We start from the raw sequence: 21575 nt of genomic DNA on the forward strand, positions 1-21575 counted from the left end.
CATTTAATAATTTTATAATTAACAAAGAGCTCTTCATTTAAGCTAATCCTGGCTCACAGAACAACAGAACATTTAATAATTTTATAATTAAGAAAGAGCTCTTCATTTAAGCTAATCATGGCTCAAATTTGTGGAACTTGCACACGTTCACAATAAAACTTAGCCTTCTACACACTCGGCCATAGTAGAAAATTATTATCCTGACGATAGTACGGGTGTACCAAAGCTCAAGTCGCTTAGAAATAAAAGGGTTGGATTGAAATAAACATAGTTTCGTAAAAAAGCTTTTATTTCATCCAAACATAGCTTCAGCTCCCTTAGTACGAATGCCATAAAAAAATCTTTTAATGTGCTTTGAAAATTTGACTTTAGAAAAAACCTGTTTGAGCGATAGCCTCAATCAATTGTAACGCGTCACATTTACACTGCACCACGTGAATGAAAAAATAGAACCTCTGACCGACTACGGACATTCCTTTAGGAAAGGGCCAACTCACCTTAAAAATAAATGCATCCCTTAAAAAAAGTTATCTCCTCCCACATTATCATGCACAAGAATGCATGTGGAAATACACGCCTGAATTGAAAAAAAATGTCCGCCACCCCTGGCGCCACGCCTCGCGGCTGGGCCAGTGGCGCAATTCGACGTCAGTCGACAGCGTCAAGGGTACCCCATTCAACCGAGAGGGACACGAGGAGGGATGAGGGGAGCATGGCTACTTATAAGACTGGCTTGATGAGGGAGTTGCCCTGGACGAGAGGAATTACACCGGGTGCTTCATGACTTTTCCCTCGAGTGGAATCCGGAGACGTCGACACAATGCTCGCAGGTCTTCGGGCAAGTCCTCCACGGTTCGCCCGCCCCCACGCGATTCACTGAGGGCCTCGCAGGGATGAGAAATCTTAACTGAGCGCTGCCTTATTGTCCCCACGAACGTTTCCCGACACTTGAAAACGGCATCAAGAATCCCTCTTGCGAATCAATAAGCACGCCCTCGACAGCCCTGGCCTCGCAGTGACGCGGGGTCCTAGGGAAAATTGGTCCAGTCAATCCTGAGGGGTTACACGTGTGCCAAACCGGTCTGGAGGAAATAAATTATTTACAAGGATTCGGGTAATTCCCAATAACTGGCACGTATTTTATTATTTTTTTCTCGCGGAGAGAATTCGCGAAGGGATCGATTTGGGCCATCATCAAATGCTTTTCCCGAATGAAAGCGTTATAAGTAACAAAATATGCATATCTTGTATGTTATGAGACACGGTATGGTGGAAGTTATTAATAATATTTAAATAAGACGTTGCAATACTTCTACTGGATTTTATTTTAACAAGACGCGTTTCGTTGTTACAGACAAGGCTAATGGATAATGTTGATAATGTTGTATGAGGATAATGTTATTTTTAGCCAAGAAACGCGTAGTGCTAAATTTGAATCCAGAGGAAAGATTTTAATGTCTTACTTAAATAAAATATGCATGATTATAAGGGAATGGAAGAAGGGCAAAGGAAGGCTCCGAATGAGCTACAGAGGACAGGTTAAAAAGGATGAAAAAGAGAAGGAATACGTCGCTATGAGAAGAGAGCGGATAGGAGAGAGGAATGGAGAGCTGCGTCGAACTGATCTTAAGATTGTTGACTAATGATGATGATGATGAATCGTAAAATAGCCATATGTCAGAAACGAGTCGACCTCAGTACACGAGGTACGAACATTTTACAGAAGGAAAATGTTTTGGTCCAGGTCAAGGCAAAAGATTCTTCCCTCGTAAAAATTGTGTTTTTCACATTCATACATGAGGACTCTTTGGCAGTGGCAGCATTTGAGTATTTTCAAAATAGTTGTACGAGTATTATAAGGTGATAAAACAAGGAAAAATCTTTATTGCAAAGGGTGGAAACGTTTTCCATTATTTACGTTAGGGGCTTCCAAAGATTGAAATCGTACATTAACAATTTCGTGGCATTAAAGATGCCTTCTAACAGTTAAACCGGCAAAAACATAAGTTCCCACTTTATAAAATGAAGTATCATTCAAGCAAAGAATAAATTTGCAGAGAAAATTCCGTTATTGTGCCGACCTTTGAGTACAACATCATTTTCTTCAAACGTTCTTTTCCTTCACAACGGCCTTGGCCTAAAGAAAAAAATATTCTTGATATTTTTTCTAAGGACTTTACTCCGAAATCAACGATTTTGAAGACTAAAGTAAAAACCATAGGAGAATGCATTTAAAAAACTAAAATCATAAAAAATGTATTTTTCAATTTATGAATAAATATAATGAATATTATTTCCATTATTATTATTATTTTCATGGATAGAAGAGTCAAATTTAATTAAAAAAACAATTTTCAAACTTCACGAAAGCTTTTAAAGCATCCACAAGTATTGTTATCCTTCAAGTACAGCAAATTTGTTTAGAGATTAACGAGGTCATATGGAACGTCAATTCAATTACAATGATAAAGTTCTCTCCGAAAAAGTACTCATGTCCGTTAAAATGGATTCAATGGAGGAAAATCACTATACATAATCAAGTTATACTCTTCTAGGGGCATACAAATTCGCAGAGGTAAAATGTAAAATAGCATCGACCAGAAAAAAATGTAAGCATGAACTTATCGCAGCCGAGACCGTTTTTAAATCTAAGTTGATTGAAATCAGTATGGTGAAATTTGATATTCCGCGTCTAACTCTGCGAGTAAACCTAATGTTAACTCCGATTAGACTTAGATGGGCACAGGGAATAACTAAGAAAGATATAAATTAATTGTCTTTTAAATAATGGAGATTGCCGACTATAAATTATAATTTAACATTATTTACGAATATAATTAAACGTTTTATAATAGTTAACTATTTTACTTTATCGCCTATTATAATACATTAAATATAACACTGCTAAATATTCCATGTCCACTACATCTCTTTTTGCATTCGTGTTTTACGGCGCATGGCAAAAGTTTTTCCAAGAGCTTGCTCACAAATGTAAGAGGATTATAGAAAGATACCATTGATACTATCCCAGTAGAATAAAGCTAAGATGGAGTGGAAAATTTCGGAACGGATCTCTTGGCGACAAAAGAGACCACTCGAAGATAATGGGCAAGAGGTAGGGTAGGGTGAATGTGTGAATGGGCGTATTGTCACCTTCACTTGTTTACAATTCATCACGTTTTCCGCTTTATCAAAAGGTAAAGAATTATTTATAAGAATTTCACTGCTGAATTAGAGGAGTTAAGTTTATGAAATTTACAGAAAACGCTTTGACAGTTATAAAGCGAATTCTCAGATATAATTTGCTGGATATAAATTCCGATGACTTGGTAGGGAAATCACTCAAAAATGTTCCACGGAAGTTTTATTTTCCTACATTATTTAAAATTGCTGTGGAAAATAACTTATCGCTTCCGAATCATCGAAATATTTGGTAACTAACCTAGTTTATGACACTGGCTCTTAAATCGTAACTAAGTCAGGCATATAACTCACCAATAATTGGAACGCAACTAATAACCCTGTTACTTTCATTTCCAGGAAAATTGTGTTCCTCTTCGTCCCAGGAAGGAAATTTACTCTCACAAAAACTACTGGAAAGCAATCCAAGAATTGGAGCTTGAGCTAAAACATTCACATACACTCTGATCATTAGAACTTCCCTCCATCATTTTTAGATACTCGCATAGCCGGCCAAAATTTATTTCGGATATGCATAAGTATCTGAAAAATTTAACTCTACCACCATCAAATCAAACGAACAACCAATTGGTCATTGACGCCTATTATAATCATTTACCAATCATTTATTGTAGAATTCAATATAATATTCGGTGGCAAAAGGAAAAAATGAAGAAATTCCGAGCTGCGCTATACATTTTATTTTTGACCCTTAGGGCGATAATATTGGCGGATATATGGATACGAAAAGTTTAATAAAAAATCTAAATGTTACACAATGCCTTTCTCGTTTAAGGGGAGGTCAAATTGAGGAGGGTCACTGTCTTACAGGCTAAAGCTCAGAATTAAAAGTTAAACCTCCGTCCAACTCTAACAAATTTTTGAAGTTAACCTTCGCCACCAATCTGGGAAAACATTAGTACTTTGCACTAATGCTAGACAGTCGGTGATACCCCAATACTAAAAATCACCTAGGTCTCATTGTCATCAGAGAGACCACAGCTGTGAAACAATGCAGATGCGATGAAAGGAAGGACATTAAATTATAATGGTTATAAAGTTAATAAATTGTATTGTAAAACTTAAAGATAAATAGAAAAGGCCTAGTTGGCTAGGAGCATCAATATTTCTCTTACCTTGGAATAAAAATCCTTATTTCAAATAGAGGATTAATTTTCCTCTCTTAGGAGCAGGTACTGACCTAGATTTACCGTGACAACGCCCTTTCCTGGAACTCGAAACTTTTGATCAGGGTAACTTGAGTGAGTTTTACTTCCCAGTTACTTCTCTCTCGAGGAAAATTCGACGAGCACATTGAATTGGAAAGGAAATACGACCCTGGCTCTGTCTAAAGATTTGTCGAGTTCCACGGAAGAAAAGTGAAGAAAAAAAATCACCAAGGAATCGATGAGAAACTTGATGGAGGGCTTGGAAACGATTATATAACAGTAAACCGATTATGAGCTCCCTTTCACTTTTCAAAAAATGTGAAAATAATCCTGCTATTCAATGTAAAGGAGAAAGCCTGGTCCAGAACTTAAGAGGAGGGCCAATAAGAAGAAGAAAGAACCTTAGAAAAACACTCGCCGACAATACGAGCGGCGCGAAAAGATGACGCACGACCGCGCGCAAGTTGAACAGCTCGCGGAAAAAAAACGCGAGAGAAATTGACCTAGAGGCAACTATCAGTCACAAGAGGATTGGGTGCCGAAGAGGCGGTGAATAAGGGCTTTGCCCTCACTAATAGTTGTAACTGTGGCGTGGGGTACTTGGACCAAAACCCAGATAATAAGTCCTAATGCATGTACGAGACAATCTCCACCTAACGCAAAATAAGCCCCATTTCAGAAATAAAGAAGCTTCTAAATTCTGGTGGAGTAAATTTACAGCACGAAAACCGGGTTTAACTGCACAGCATCATCATTAGGGGCGATCAAATATTGAGTACTAATTAATTTACTATAAATATGGACTCATTCCTACAAATGGTAAAGTTATCGTAGAAATACAAACTAAAAACGATTTGATAACTAAACTTCATTCATAAAAGACAGTTCTTGGAACACGAATCAAAATGGATATAATTTTCGAAATGTAACATTTATGCGATCCAATGTATACCGCCATTGTTGAAAAAATATTATACGCTGAAAGTGTAAAGGACTGCCAAGTAATGATTGGAATTCAGCATTAAAATATCCGACTGGCTGACAATAAAAGTGTGTTAAACAAATCACTCAGACGCGGAGAGTAACTGTATCGTTTATGTAAACCTATACTATTAAATCGCGAGTGAAATGATAAGTAGATTTGCACAAACTATTTAAAACTTCTCTTTACAAACTTCAGAAGCAGGCGCGACGAGCGGATCAATCGCTCTCTATGTTTTTAGAAATAAAATCCGATACGCGGCCAGTAAAAAATAGTCAGGAGCAAAGACATATCCTGTTGACTCAGACTACGTATTCAAAAAGAGCCGAGACACGTCTCAAGCATTTTCATTTTTAATAGTCTCTTTGGAGATTAGTTGCAACTCTATAACGATCAGTTACGCTTTTGCGATCTACCCACACGAAATATGGACAAAGGACGAAAAAGAAACACTTTGAAAGGAAATCAAATTGAATGAAATCGCACGCCATGTCGGAAACGTTACTTCCGTATGAAATCTCACCCCTTTGTACTAGAGGAAACGTGAAAGGACACGCCAAGCGTTTGAGCAAACAGTCCACCATTATCCGATACTTTTCGCAGACTGTTATCAAAGAACCTTTTAACGAAGAACACTGCAAAGTTCAACTGGGATTAAAAAAAAGGTTACCTCGCCACACAGAAAAGGGAGTCCCGAGCGAATCTCCCATTATCGGCGAGTGAAAGACCGAGGGAATAATAAGAAGAACAGGTGAGAATCGAGAAGCGAAGGCGGATCGCGGCACCAAGGTGACAGCATGGGAAGAGCCACGGGTTTGGAGGCGGTAATTTGCTTGGGAAAGGAGAGGAATGGGCTGAGGAAATGATTAAAGGCTCGGTTACGACTGGCGTCAATCTCGATGTCTCGTATTTCGATTTATGAATCTAGATAGCTTTAAACCTTCTGAATCCCCTTATACATCTCGTGAAGGGTTGTCGCATCTGAATGCAAACACAAGAATAATTTTACATCCACTTACAACTCAGGGATTCGATTCTATTGTTGGTTCGGAGCTCAATACTGACTAATTGCCGAATTCGATCAGAGAAGAATTCAACCTCTGGAGCCTATTTTATGATGAAATTTCAATGTTTATGGTGATGACAGAAATGAAAATATAAAATACCAGAGACAGTATCCGCGCTACATTCATGTTTGGTTTCATAACGAGGAATTGGCCGAAAACTACTATGTAGAAAAACGTTTGAAAACTTTTCTGGAGTCTTTTTGAATAATGAGCCTGTGTTAACAAGGACATGGGCCACTAATTGAGAAGAGATATTGCCCACTACTTCATGTCCACTCAAACACTTGGCGTATCCTTTCTCACTGTCGGTAGTACAAAGGAGTGAGACATCATACGGACGGAACGTTTCTGATATTACTACGACGTTATTTATATTTGATCTTTTGATTTCCTATCAAAGCACTTCTATTTCGTTCTTTGTCCATATTTTGTGTGGATAGATTCTCAAAAGTATCACTGATCTTTAAAGAGCTGCAACTGATCCCTACATACACTACTAGGTAGAAAAATGCTTGCAAGCTTGCCTGGAGCCTTCTTGAATACTAAGCCTGAGTAAACAAGGACATGGGCAGCTAATTAACAAGATATGTTGTCGACTATAGCATGTCATTTGCCGAGTTCATCCGGAGTCTAAGGACACGATGGACTACAGATGGATCACAGGGGACGAGAGGATAGGAAATAATTAAATTAAACCACGAAGCTGAACTATACGTAGTCATTACGGGCACCAGCTCAACGAATATGAGTAAATGATAAGCTGGACTACTGGTAACTCTTGTAGACAAACGGTAATAACGATATACTAACGATAAAATAGAACTGCGATCATCGCGAAGAAGGTGGGACCACTTGGAACTCATGTCGTAAATGGGCGACATTCAAAGTCTGTTATTTACCATCTAGCAGTAGTAGCATTCATCGGTAGCAAAGAATAAATTACCGAGACAGTATTATCATCTCCTTAGCATATTATGGACGCAAGCCATTCACTAATTAATCAAGGCAGTCTATCATTCGGTAGCGCCTGCCAACTTAACAGGTGAGCCGAAAGTAAATCACAAGAGGTGACGGAAAAGGAGAGGGCGTCCATCGGCAGACATCAATGTATAATAGTGGAACTGTATTTTCCCGTCAGTGAGATATTACGGACATAACACGGGCGATATCATCTCACATAATTCTCATAGCCAGCAAAGTACCTACTACCAGGAGTTGACGTAAAAGGTAGGACAACATCACATGCATCAGAGGAAAAGAGTAGAAAATTAATCGGCACGTGCCGAGGATAGGATAGTAACTAGAATTATCAGCAAATGCCATCAGATATCATGGCAGTATTCCTAGTAGGTTTTGTCTGACTTAAGTCAGAGCTGGCTCAGTACAAACATTTGGCGACATTGTCAGCACATGCCAACATACGTTAACACAGCCACATGACGCCAGACATATTTGTATCTCTAAAAAATGTGCTTACACGTGCCAAAATGACGAGGCAAAGAGAGGAGGCAATAGACGAGAGAAGAAGACCGGCTGTCATTCGGTAGACAACAACATACATTAGTGGCACAGTATTGGTAATTACCGTAGGTATAATGGACGTAACCCCTACCATACCACTTCTCGGCAATCGCTAAACCGGCTCAGATCTGCTGCATGTCGCCATATATATGGCGAGCCTGGGATAGAGGAAAAAAAGAGAAAGGTACGCACATAAGACAAAATATGCTACCGGCATGGTTTAGCTCATTCCGCCAAATATCATTGAAGTAATATCATGTCTAATTTTCATCCCGGAGAACAATAGCAGTGAAGATTTCTCGGGCTTCACACCGAGGGGGGTCCTCTAATTAGAAGAGAAGGATACATGGAGGACCTAACCCGATGTGAAACCCCAGAAATCTTCTTTGATATCATTAAAGTAGCCCGTGAGGTACCTATAAACTGGCACAGCACTGCCGCGTGCCAGCATAGACGACGAGGTAGATGGTAAGAGAGGAGGAAACGTGAAAACGAGAGATGAGAGCAGGCGAGAGAGAGAGAGAATAGGATAGTGAGAAAGAGAAAGCAGGAGAGAGAGAGAGAGAGACAGAGGTGGGACAGGTTGACGGAGGCTTCCTTCTGACCTGGGTGAAGTACGGAGGCAGGACACATCGCTGGTCGTCCAGCCGGCTGCTCTGCGCCCTCTCCAGCAGCTCGAAGAGGTCAGGTTGGTGCGTGGCTGAGTGGCCGGAGGCGTCTTCATCGGCGGCGGCCGGGGGCGGGGCGGCGCCCGTCGTCGGCACCCGGGAGGCGGCGGCGGCCGTCGGGGGCGGCGTCGAGGAGGAGGAGGAGGGCGAGGGTGGGGAGGCGGAGCGGCGGCGGAGGCGGTGGTGTTTGGGCGTCGGCGGTGCGGGCCGCGGGGGCGCGGGGGCCGAGGCCTCGGGGCCCGGCTGCGCAAGGACACACGCAAAAGGCACACGCGATGGAAAAAGAAAAAAAAACAAAAGGGGATCGTAAAAAAATGTGGATCAAAACATAGCAAGGGTGAACAAGAATATGTGGATGGGAAATGGGACATGATTTGTGGCGGCAGGAGAGGAAATTTAATGCGGTGAAATTGCTCCGAAGAAGGATAATCCCTTGTTCTATCGCTTCAGTTCATTTTATCGTAAATGAAAAGAAAGACTAGTCATATTCCACCAATTTATTTTCCCGTACAAAGTACAACTAGTTTCGACGCATCGGCGTCATCTTCAGGTATAAATAGTAAAATAAAAAAAACATGATCCCAATATGTCACCCTGGTGAATTATGTAAAGATCATATTTTTCATTTTACTCTTTGTACCTGAAAATGACACCGCTGCGTCGGAAGTAGTTGTACTAGAAAACAAATTAGTGGAATAATGTGTTTCTTTCCATTTACGAAGGACAATCCCATAAAGAAAACTAAAGAAAAGGTTAAACCCCGAATCTGGTTCTAATGAATTGCCAGAGTTGAAATAACATCTGGACCACGATCCATTGACGGACTGAGTCCTCGGCCAATATGAAGTTACTCATAATCCTTAATTTTCGTGGAAATTTCAGGAGTATTCAAGAGAAGTACCCACTGAACCCTTTTGTTTCGCGTGCCGGTTGAGCTTTACTCACTTTTACCATTACTTTGATCAAATCATTAACGAATAAAGAGGATAGCATTGAGAAAATATGCATCATCCCAAGTGGTACCAGGCTTTGAATGGTATTTAAATTTAAACGTTCATTTGAATCCGGCGTGTTCTCGACGCTTGAGAAACTGACATGCATACTTTGCACAAATGAACAGCTTAATTTTTGATGGTGGATTCCGTGAAGTGGTGCAGTAGACGAAAGAAGCCTTTCGTCTACTGCACCAATCCGCGTCCGCGTTGTCTTCCGCGTCGATTTATCTTCGTGACAACAGTTTCGCCAGCGTTGCAGTAGGCGTCTTTAGGTTTGCAATGCCGGCGAAACTGTCGTCACGAACATTATTCGACGCGGAGGACAACCCGAAAGGCTAGCTGCGCGAACAGCTAACTATCATTCTAAGCTATGAAATCACCTGGGTTGACCCGTATTCACACAAATCTACTCCCTCAAGTTAGTAAGTTGGATGATAGAAGTTCTGGTATCAGAATTTCAATTCCAATGCAAATGACTTCAAGAACATATCCTTCTTCAGAACATTTTAAGGAATAGGTGAGCAGTGGTATGTGCAAGGATAAATCAAACAGCACAAAACTCATTAGGTCTAATCCCATTGCAAAAATTACAATTAAAACAGCCTTTTGAGCAAAAAACACAAAAAATGCAACAAATTTGGCAGGCTTGAATTGATATATTACAAAGTTTACATAGCCAATGAAAAAACTGCATTCTACAGTGGCCAATGCTATCAATTAATTTGAAACTATCCATGGCAATAACTTTGGCTTATAAAATTAACTTCAAAGCGTGAAAATAATGCAAATAATAGATGCATATCACCTGTTTAGAGGCTTCCATTAAACATAAAATTAGCAATAAACACAAAAAATAAAACAAACAAAGAGTGCCAGTTCTAAAACTGGGTGTGTGAATGAAGCAGGCTTTGGGTGTACTAGTGAATGGATTTCAGGTGTTGGATTGGAGGTGTGTGTGCCTTGAAATTGCAAAGATAAAGTCTTCTCGAGAAGCAAGTGGTAGCATTTTCTATAATAAATTATTTGGTAATTTTTCACACTTGGCATTCATCATTCCATACCCGTATTTAAATACCTAAGAGTGAAAAATTACGAGGCAAATTAGCTATTAAAGATGACTTCAAAAATTTGCGAAGCGCATACCGCTGGCGATCGATTTCAAAAGACTTGGCTGCATCTCTTAGGATCGAAATTCTCCAGGGATCGAAAGAAGAAATCTGGTAGAGATGTAACCTCATGAGGTGATGATGTGTGAAGATATCCGTAGTAGTTCACGGTAACACCAATGAAATTTCGTGTGATGTATTCATTGTATAATAAAACGTCATAATTGAGCATTAAGTAGTAGTTACCGCTAATCCAGGCGGTGAACGGGCATAGAACGTGAGTGTAAACTGTTACCATGCATCCCAATCTGATTCTTCTTTCTTTAAGACTTAGCTGGTGTCAGAATATAAGTCAATTTTGAGCTAAATGTATTAGGTACTGTAGACCTGTGATGTTGAATCAATAGTGGAAAGAGGTGGATTCCCAGAGTAAATGATAGCAAGAGCGATCAGCGGCTTTTGCACCGAAGACGAAGACTGATATAATCACGCAATTATTTTGACTGGCTAATTACGTTTGTTTCTATATTGTTCACTGCCATTTGAAATTTTGCGGCCATAAAATTTAATACTGTATAGAACAAGTAACTTTTCCTTCAGTCACGCGCATGGGTGCAAAGCTAAATACATCAAGGATGAAAAAATCTTTTGTCTTAGCTGGGATTCGAACCCGAATCTTCCGATTACCATTCAGGTATGCTAACAGATACACACCAAGCCATCTCCTTTCAAGGTGAATTTCGGACATCTCAGGCTGACTGCTATAGCTAGTAGCATACCAGACCAGCAATCGGGAGATCCGGGTTCGAATCCCGGATAAGCCAAATGATTTTCCCATGGCGAATTTCGTCCTTGATGCACATAAATTTAACGCTCACGAGGTAGATTAATTTTGATTTTAACAAAATCTGTTCAAACGTGTTCTAATTGCTCACACATTTCCCTTAAAAATACTTAAGTTGCGGTATCAATGCTGACCTCGGCTTCGTGCTATTGCGCAGCCGCTTTTAGCGCTCAAGTTTGTATTTACTCTCAAGATGTAACCACAGCAAGACTTAGGGCACGACGAGGGACCATGCAAGGTCGAGTTTATAGACGAAGAGAATAAGAAATTGAAAATAATAGGAACTTCATTCATCAATGCCCACCATGTTATTCAACGTACAACCAGTTGTCAGCGAGATATTTAAGTGGGGATTTACGTACCAATCTCCTACTCTTAGCAGCGTTGTGTTCCAATACGTCTCACCTTCCACAGCCACAGATAAAGAGATCGAACTGATATGATATCATTTCGCTACTTGAAAGGTATAAAATATTTTTCATCTCCTGAAATACGTCTCCACTGCGAAAATGCTTAAAAGATCCATCGTTACAGGTTATAGCCATCTCCCAACTGAGTTTTCAGTGATTATTTTATTCGAGATTCAAAACCTTGCTCCATTTCTTCACCGAATTTAGGGCCAAATGCACCTCGCACTATCGCTGCTGTACAAACCTGTGCTGTTAGGGCAACATTTGAATGTATCTACGACAAAAAAACAATTTCATTCCAATCAACACGTCAGTAATCCAAAAGTGAATCATAAGTACCAATAGAGCGTCTCCAAACAAAAATTAAAAGTCTATCTTTAAGGGAATTAGATAGCCCACCTAAATACTAAATTACGGTCAGAATAAATGTACGAGAAAATAGTACAAATATTTCAGCACGAACCATATAACACACGAATAACTAACGACCGAATAACCTTCATTCCTTTCAATAAATGGAAAATATGGATTTCATTCCGCTAACATAGGTATTGTGGACAAAATTCAAAAAGCCTTTAGCGTTGTAAATTTATATTTTATAGATTCATACGCAAATTGCAATTCACCTATTAAATTCATTAAAAGCAGGAAATCCAAATAATTAAAATTCCATTGGATAATATAACCAATATAAATTCTCAGTGACCTACTTTCATCAATACGAAAATAAAACATTTACAAATAGACAATGGCGAGAGATAGGATTTCAAGCATGAAAGATTGTATCCATCCAAAATATAATGATAAACCATTTTAAAAATTAACAAAAAATAAATACGTCCGATGTTATGAAAGGGTGCATAAATACCTTAATACATACATTATTAGGACGAAATTAGTCGGCTATCAGTTAACAAATTGCGCTCGTTCCTCTAGAAAAACAGTCACGACCAAATATTATTTTATCTGATTACCCTCATCAAAATGATCTTAATGCTTGAGTAGCTATTTCGGCTTATAATGCAACTCCTCACGTATAAAATTCTACCTTATTTTACTAAGTGGAATTCCTTTTCACATATTTAGCTCAAAAAATACCAGAGTATTACTAAAAAACCCAGCTTTCTCGCCCATCGGCTGCTCAATGTGCCATTCTCAAAAGAATAATTCAGTAGAAAAGTCAGAATAATTACACAGATAGCCATAAAAACAACTGGGCCGACAGATTAATCGAAATAATGGAAAACAGATAAGAATGGCCATCAATTTAACCTACACACCCTGGCCTTAAACATATGCGATGGAAAAGGGGTGACGTGTATACTCCTGAACTTGGAAAGTACCTTGAACATAGCAGAAAACATTAGAAAGTACATGTTCTGAATGACTTTCCAACCACGTGAGAAATTGTATTATTGAAATTCAAAGAGTGGAATATAATCCCTCAATTGCAGTGACTGCAATGGTGACTACGTTGTACAAACGGCAAGAAATTTTAATATTAGCCCCTGATAATAACGATAAATGGCTGAAACCTAGATCATCGCCTCATTTCGTATAGAGTTGTTGCTAAAGTTACCATTTCCAACTAAGATAGAATTCCTTACCTACTCGCCAGTTATTGCTCTCAAAACATATTGACAAGAAATCCGCTTAAAATTGAACGCTGAGGCAGAAAAAACGCTAACATATAATATACCTAGATATACCGACCTCAAATATACCGAGATAAGAGGAAAGTAGGCATGTCCTCGGAGTTAAGCTGGCCCATCATGATGGTTAGTGGAATCTGCGGAATTACGCTAATTCATGGCAAATAAACTTATATTTCAACACAAAAAGTAAATGCGAAGGTAAAAGAGAGAATATGAACACTCAATAAAATAAATTTTTTATTGATTTCTCATGGCGGCCATTGCATAAAGATAAAAATTCAAAAGTAAAGAGAAATACACTATGAAATAACTATCAACAAAAATACATATCAAGGGCATCATAGCTAACGTCATGAAGTCACGCTATACTTTTGATCTTAGGAGTGAAGTCACCCTAGGAGGACTCAATAATGAATAAGACGGACGGAGTGTTGCGCTTGAAATGTCCTACACACAACACTCAAGCAGGGATCGGGCAGTCTTTGGAAATTCTCTGCCACTGCCGGGATTTGAACCCGAGCCCACCGGGTGGGAAGCCAACACTCTAGCCACCACACCAACCCGATCCCCGGGAATCACATTTGAACAAATTAAATAAACCTTGCTGTTCCTAAAAAAAATCTATTTAGGAAAGAGAAACTGTTTTGTCTTAATAAGGTATAATCATACGGCCAGAAATTTGCTACGCCACACTACGGTGATACGCGTGGAGCAATTAAAATAGGTGTTGGCGAAACTACAAAGACGGCGTTTCAAATTAATATCAAGCACCGTTACCATGTCAGAACTGATATTAAAAGCTTTAGGTTGGAATGACTATAGATAAGCCACCATTCTCCGATTCGGATAAGCAGTAAACAAGTTAGTTGCAGAGACGACTAACAGCTCTTGCTCGACCGGTTACATTTTCTTTCAGTTTTCAATGCAGGTCTGACAAGGTTGACCTTTTAACTTGAACTTTTACTTTTCATATTTGAAAAGTAGATGATTGTTCGCAACGGCAACTCTAAATGTTCAATTATTTCAAGACGGTATCTTTAAAGGACTAATACCTTCCTCGCGATCCGTCGTGCTTCGTTTGTTTTCAGTGACGTATTACTCGTTTAAAATTTACGCATTCACCAGTTATTTTCACATCACGTGCAAAAGAACTTAGTAAACATTTGCTTTCATCTCAAAATATAAAAAAAATTGCATGCGAGATCGTAATAAGGAAACATTTTAACGTTTGTGATACAGGTAAATGCTACTGGGGTCAACTTATGGATAATATCTGACTTGTATTGGGATAACTGTCTTACCTGAACACTTCAAAATGATGGCATGAGTGTTAAGTGATCACCAAAAAATATTCGCTCGAACAGGAGGAATTCGTCCTATTACGGTAAAATATGCCCTACTCATTGCCTTTTCTCAATTTCCAACAAGTAATTCATCAACACATTATTAATGGCTTTCGGGCATTCCTCCGCGTAGTCTTGTTTAAAATTAAAAGCCTACCAGTGATTAACCCGACCAATTAGAGCCGACCTACGACACAGAAGCTCCTGAATAAGGCGGACAATTTTAATGCATCGATACGACGCCAACAGGATGGTCGGTGAAACTGTCCTCGCCTTCATACTACACTACGCGGAGGAACGCCCGGAAGCCGTTAGACACCAATGTGGTGCTGAATTTTTTTTGGTGACGCGAAGAAAAGCCCGCAAGACGTTACTTATGTGGAAAAAACGCCGCGGAAACCTCAGATCCAATTAGCAATGAAAGACACTTCGTTTCTCCACAATTTACTTTTAAATACCATAATTTCTAACGGTTTCGGCTGTTTCGCCTTTATCAAGAGCATAAATACTTATTTACTTATTATAATTTATTTATATACTTATAAATGGCATAACAGACGAAACCTGTAGGAATTTTTTTAATAAATTTTGGAAGTAGTAACGAAGAGTATTTCATTGCTAATATGGAGCCCTTCCTCCATGTACAAGCTTCAAGTTTTGATTTAAATCCAGATCCAATTCATCACCAGTTCAAGATAAAATACGATCGGCATTGCGGTAGTGACGCGTTCCGACAGCTGACCTCGGCGATCGAAACGTCGAACGTGAACTGAGTCAATAAAGCATTGGAAGATGGAAGAATGATCCTCCCACAAAAGAAAGGTTTTTGGACTCGGAAGATGTTTAATCGAACTTCCACTATATTACGTCTAAATCGGTTATATATCCACTAAGTATATCGCCCCTAAATATACCTGGATTAATCACTGATATTCCGCAAAGCTTTGAAAAAAATTGTGAAAAAGTGCAATTACCCCACGTCTGAGTATTGTCTTTTCTCAATAGGGTGGTTTCCTATTATTTTTTTATTGCCTTAATCAAGAGAGTATTAGTCCTGGAGTACGTATTTCACGCTCTTAGATTTTCGAATGACGATATCTATTTTTCGCGATTAAATGAAAAGTGAAAAATTACAAGCGCGCGAAAACGCGACGGGTAAGTATGAATGCTGGGAAAACTCCGTGTGACGTCGTTCTGGTTCCCGCTGCCGCAAGTGAGGTGACCTTGGGCCGAGGCTCTGAGCGCTGATACGACGCCGGATGCTAGCAGGTAGCAGAGTACCATGTTAGCTGGTAGCGCTTGGCTTAAATAAGGATTGTTAATACCTTATCAAACGAAGAAAGCTCTCCGACCTTAGCCAGTTTTAATAGGTGATTACTGAGACATGTTTCCCTGAGCTCTGAGCCTCATGCATGCATTGGTAACCTCAGACGATGTAAAACTCCTATCTACTCGTATAGAAACTAGGTCCCTGTGACGTCACGTGGAGTGGAATCGCATGGGCGCCAATCTGGCCTTTTTCAAATGAGGATAATAATTGACCATTGCTATTCGTCTAAACCGGTATTTCTAAAACCAAATAATTTGTACATTATGAATACACTAATGGTGGGTAATGAATCGCAATCAATGCCTTCCGTTTTCTTTGATGAAGGAAACTACCCTGTTGCAAACAAGAAATTCACCAAAACAATTATTCAGAAAAAATTCACGATAAAATACGATCGGTCGCGCGGTATTGACGCGTTCTCACAGGTGACCTCGGCGACTAAAACGTCGAACGGGCACAGAGTCAATAAAACATGAGAAGGTGGAAGAATATGCCTCCCACGAAAATTGCCCATTCCCATACGTTTCTCTGAGCCGCAGGATGTTTACCCCGCGAATGACATGGCCGTCCTGGTGAGTCGCTGCGGGGGCGGAGAAGGCGGATGCAAACATCGGACACAAATGAAAAGGGATTGATTATGCTGATCCGTCGTCTCCAGCCTTATCGGTGGAATGGAGGCCGTGTTCAAATCATTCCGCGACCCACCCACGCCGCTAGAGCGAGACGACGCCCTAATTAAGAGACGCCCTGCCTAGAGACGGATGGTATCAAACACTAGGGAATTCCAGGAATCCTCCCGAGGTCACCAAGATGGTTACACTTGACTGACGGAAGGCATCCGAGTTTCGCACGCCTTTCAAAGGATTACATCCTCTTCCGCGCTCTAGAATTTCATTCGAGGAACAGGGTTGGATTCTCCCCTTTAGTCGAGTTCACGTTGCCTTCAATGAAGGAGCAATTTTCTGATTAGTATATTCGGAGAGACTTGAGAAGACGCATCGCTCCTGTCTAATTGTCTGTCGTCTTACTCGCTTGATGCTTACGCTATCATCCTCTTGAACAGGGGCGGATTCAGTTTCAGGTCATGACCTGAGTTCGGAGAGTATTTTATACCCCCCGGGAGAGAAGGACGTTCTCCCGTTTAAAATTTTCAAAATACCCATATTTTTTTACGCATTTTGGAGCGTAAAAACTCATTCTTATTCTTAACAATAGATTACATTGAACAATTTTATACATTTGAGGTTACAAAAAATATTGAAACAATAAAAATTAAGAATTATGATAAAATCAGGGTGGAGATAATGACCCTTGAGACCCCTTAATTCGCCACTACTCTTTGAACTTACGCAATCGAAGAGAAACCTATGGAAAACCTTTAGAAGACGGGACAAATTTTTTGGACATAGACTGGCAATAGGGCTTGGAAAAAATAATTTTAGAAGGGATGACAGAGGGCTATTGGTAAAAACACCAATATTGGATTCAGGAGGACATGGAATGCGGAGAATTTTCTGAAATGCAAAGAATGGCAGAGGATGGAGAGAGGCGAAACGCTGTCGCTAACCAATGCTGATGAATTGAAAATAACGGAAGTAAATTTTCTCCAGCAAGGAATCATTTCCATGAAAAACCAAGACAAAAATCAGCCGAACCAAGATGACACATGCCAATACACTTAACGATTACCCCAGCCTGAATTACCGGGATTGTCTCTGACAAAATTGTATTTCACGCCAATTAATTACGAATTTCGCCGTTGGAAAAAAATAAAATTATCGCAGGAGGAACCCAAGTGGGTGAAAGTGAAACAATATCCCCCTTAATATTACATAACTTTAACACATCTTCATCCTTCATAGGACAATCCTATTACACCAGGATCCATTTCTTCCCTTCATATGTTCCTCTAAGCTCCCAATATTTGTCCTTTGGGCAAGGTACCTTCAAGGTGCCCTCATACACTCAGGTAGTCTAATTTATACCCACAGGTATTCCATCCACAGCTCAACACAGTTTATCTATATGAAATATAAGGAATATTTGTGGCGGAGACCTGATGAAGCTAAGATTCGTCATGCGTGTTGTGGGAGGATTATCGGTAGAAAAAGTAAAAGAGAGGAGCTATTTTGCACTCAGATTATTTAAACCACTTGTCTGTTTCCATACACTTTTATTTACACCGACCATGGTTTCGGCTACTTGTGCCATTATCAAGGTGTGCAAGGTGGCACAAGTTGCCGAAACCATGGTTGGTGTAAATAAAAGTGTGTGGAAACAGACAAGTGATTTAAATAAGCTGAATATCAAAGATTTCCACCGTGTAACGCCGGACACTGTATCTTTTATTTTGCACTCGTCCGACCGCACCTGAAATATGAAGCGAGCATATGAGATCCGGCGCAGAAAGACTCGACCCGTGAACTTACTTAGTAAAATACAAACAAAGCTGCGCGATTCTTCAAAAAATGCTACAGGTGTACATAAATCATTGTAAGAATGTTAAACGAATTAAGCTATGAGCCGCTAGAGACTCGGCTGCGCGCTAGGTTTAGATTACTTGTGTAAATGAAAATAGATATATTTAATAGCGCCACGGTGAACATCATTATTAAAACTCCACAATATCGCCAGGTCCGACAGAAACGATAAATAAAGAGAGATATTTTGCCGAACGGATAGGGAACTCGTATTTCCCCATAGCAATAAAGGACTTTAATAAATGCTAGGCGTGATTTTGTTATAGCATTTCCCTATTACTTGTTAACGACTGGTGTCCAAACACCCCCTGCAACACGCCTGTTGAGGTGGCTTGCGGGGTAGCATAATGATGTAGATGTGCATGCAAAAAAATTAATTGCTAAGTAGTATACAACACTAAGCATAGTGCAAGTGGACGCCATGTTCCTGAGTTAACCTAGAGCCGGGAGATACGAAGATCAAAGATCGTAGGATGTGCACCAGACATTAGACAGATACATTATCAATTGCAAATCCGAACCTCATTTTGAATCATCGCATTGGAGACGACGCTAGTCTCACTAGAACAGAAAATATTTACAGAGTACAGCTGATTAAGCCGGCAATAGAAATTGGAAATTGACGAGCAAGTCTTTTAACCTGGATACGGGACAAGTCCAAGAAGCCTTATCTCAGACATGAAGACGAAAAAGGGATGAGAGAAAGACAGCGGTCAACGTCCAGAAATCGAGCAATTTACAAAAACCATAGCCATGAGCAGCGAATGAAATGAACACAACTTGAAAGTTAGTTCTACCAACTCTCGGTTTCATTCGCATTTGACGAGTAATTCGTGCATGAAAGCACTCATAGCCTAGTCTTTCTTTTCCATACTCCCGTTCTCTAAGTGTAGAATTAGATCGGCCTCGCGCGTGTGGCGCCTCCCTTCAATCTTCTATATTATTTCTACTGTATAGTTACCCGCTTCTCAACTTATACGCAACCAAACTCTACAAATGAGGTACCAAAATGCACTGAAATTATCAGAGAACATGCGACGGCACATCTTGCTTCCTAAATATTGCTATTGCTTCCTAAAATTGGTTTATAAATAATTAAAAAACGGTAAATATTCCTGACGTTAGCGGCGTACAAACTGATACATTTGTTCATTTTTGAACCATATCTCGCATTCTTTAAATAACTTTTATCAAAATGCGGCTGATTCCACATTCAAGTCTCCTGTTGATACGTAAGTATGAGTCATCATGTGCGTTTAACAGAGGATAGTGTAATTACTTCCAATGTTGTGTTTAAAGAGGTCCTCTGACCTCAATTTGTACATGAACATTCCAATTAAATTTGTACATAAGACCCTGCCTTTTTTTCTACATTTTAAAATTAGAAACGCGCCTATCCCTCTGTGGACCTGCATTGAAAAGAGCGGGGGAAGCCCGCTGGGAGCGGGCGCAGCACGCTCGTTGAGTACCAAATTATGATTATGATAGTATGATTAAGGAAATGATCACATAGACACATTATATATATATGCTCCAAAATTTGGGTGAGTTGATGTAAACAGTGACACAAATGTATTTGTGCCGCTATCCATTTTATATTTTATATTACAGCAATGACATCGCGCTTTGTTACTAGCAGAATGGTTCCGGGTTCGCATTCAGTATACAATATTTTCCGTCAACATTTAGGAATGGCATTGGCTTTCATACATTGAAAGTGAAGCTTTCGGACTATTCTATTATTTTCGTAATTCATATCATTACCACCATCCACGGGAACAGCAAATCGCTCTAAACTGGGAATCTTAGCTAAACGCGGAAAATAGGGATTTGATAGTAAATATATAATTTAATGAATTAAAAAAAAATTAAAATCAAGTACCCGAAATACTACGGGGAAAATTATTATTTGAGCATACAATTCGGCGCAGAAATGATAATCCATTCTTTTTTTCTGGATTCAAATACTTGCTTAGTATGAACGATAGAGCTCTTCAAACTATAATATTTGGCTTTCTTTTACAGACAGTATATAATCACATATAGTCACGTCTGCATACACAGACGATTCAGTTAGTAACGCCCATGGCTCTCTACCAGCGGACATATCAAAGTAGCGGCCAGACAATCATCAATTTCCGCTTGATTCACAGAGCAAACACAGACAAAGCGTACATTATCGACATCAATTGTTTTCCCTCGAGGAACAAAACATCTACTGTTCTTTGTCCTCAGGGAGACACCACATACGGCACAATATAGGAGTGTACGTAAAGAGTTCTTCAATCCCTTAAATTAGTCACACCGCAGAATGTTGAGCGAAGTAATACTTGAAATGCACAGACACGTAATTAAAATACGTATTAGAATTAGAGAGAATACAAAGGGCACGGGGATAAGTCCATTAATGGTGGAAATAAAATTAATCAAGACAACTACCGACGAGGAAACCTGAAGATTTGATAAGAAAAGATGATGAATCGTAACTAGTGTTGCCGCAAGACTTACGAAAACATTACCACGAGACCTTCGAAAGTCTCTAGATATATATTCATTAGGTTAATTCGTATTCAGCGTAAAATTGACTTTGAAATTATGTGTATCTTAAAATACAAATTGAATGCCACTTTTCCCGATGTATTAAACGATAAACACCACAATAACATCGCCATGAACTATTTAGCAATTTTAAATTCTTTTCCGATTCCAATATTCATTGCGGCATAATTCCGGCAAGTAGATCTAAGTACGGTACTGTTATTAGCATACGACGCTCATCTTTAGTATCTTATTTTTTACTACCTTGAAAATTTTATTTTGCACAC

The 21575-nt window shown here is 39.5% G+C and overlaps 1 protein-coding gene across 3 annotated transcripts in view; it reads right to left on the minus strand.

Moving 5' to 3' along the window:
- Positions 1–21575, minus strand: part of LOC124170940 (rap1 GTPase-activating protein 1-like) — a 556415-nt gene that overhangs the window by 200486 nt on the left and 334354 nt on the right. For all 3 annotated transcript variants that reach the window (XM_046550010.1, XM_046550011.1, XM_046550013.1), the window contains exon 3: positions 8525–8830. In XM_046550010.1, coding sequence (XP_046405966.1) covers positions 8525–8830 — 306 coding nt within the window. The remainder of the gene's footprint in view (positions 1–8524; positions 8831–21575) is intronic.

The sequence above is a fragment of the Ischnura elegans genome, chromosome X (genome assembly GCF_921293095.1).
Source record: "Ischnura elegans chromosome X, ioIscEleg1.1, whole genome shotgun sequence".
Lineage (NCBI taxonomy): Eukaryota > Metazoa > Arthropoda > Insecta > Odonata > Coenagrionidae > Ischnura > Ischnura elegans.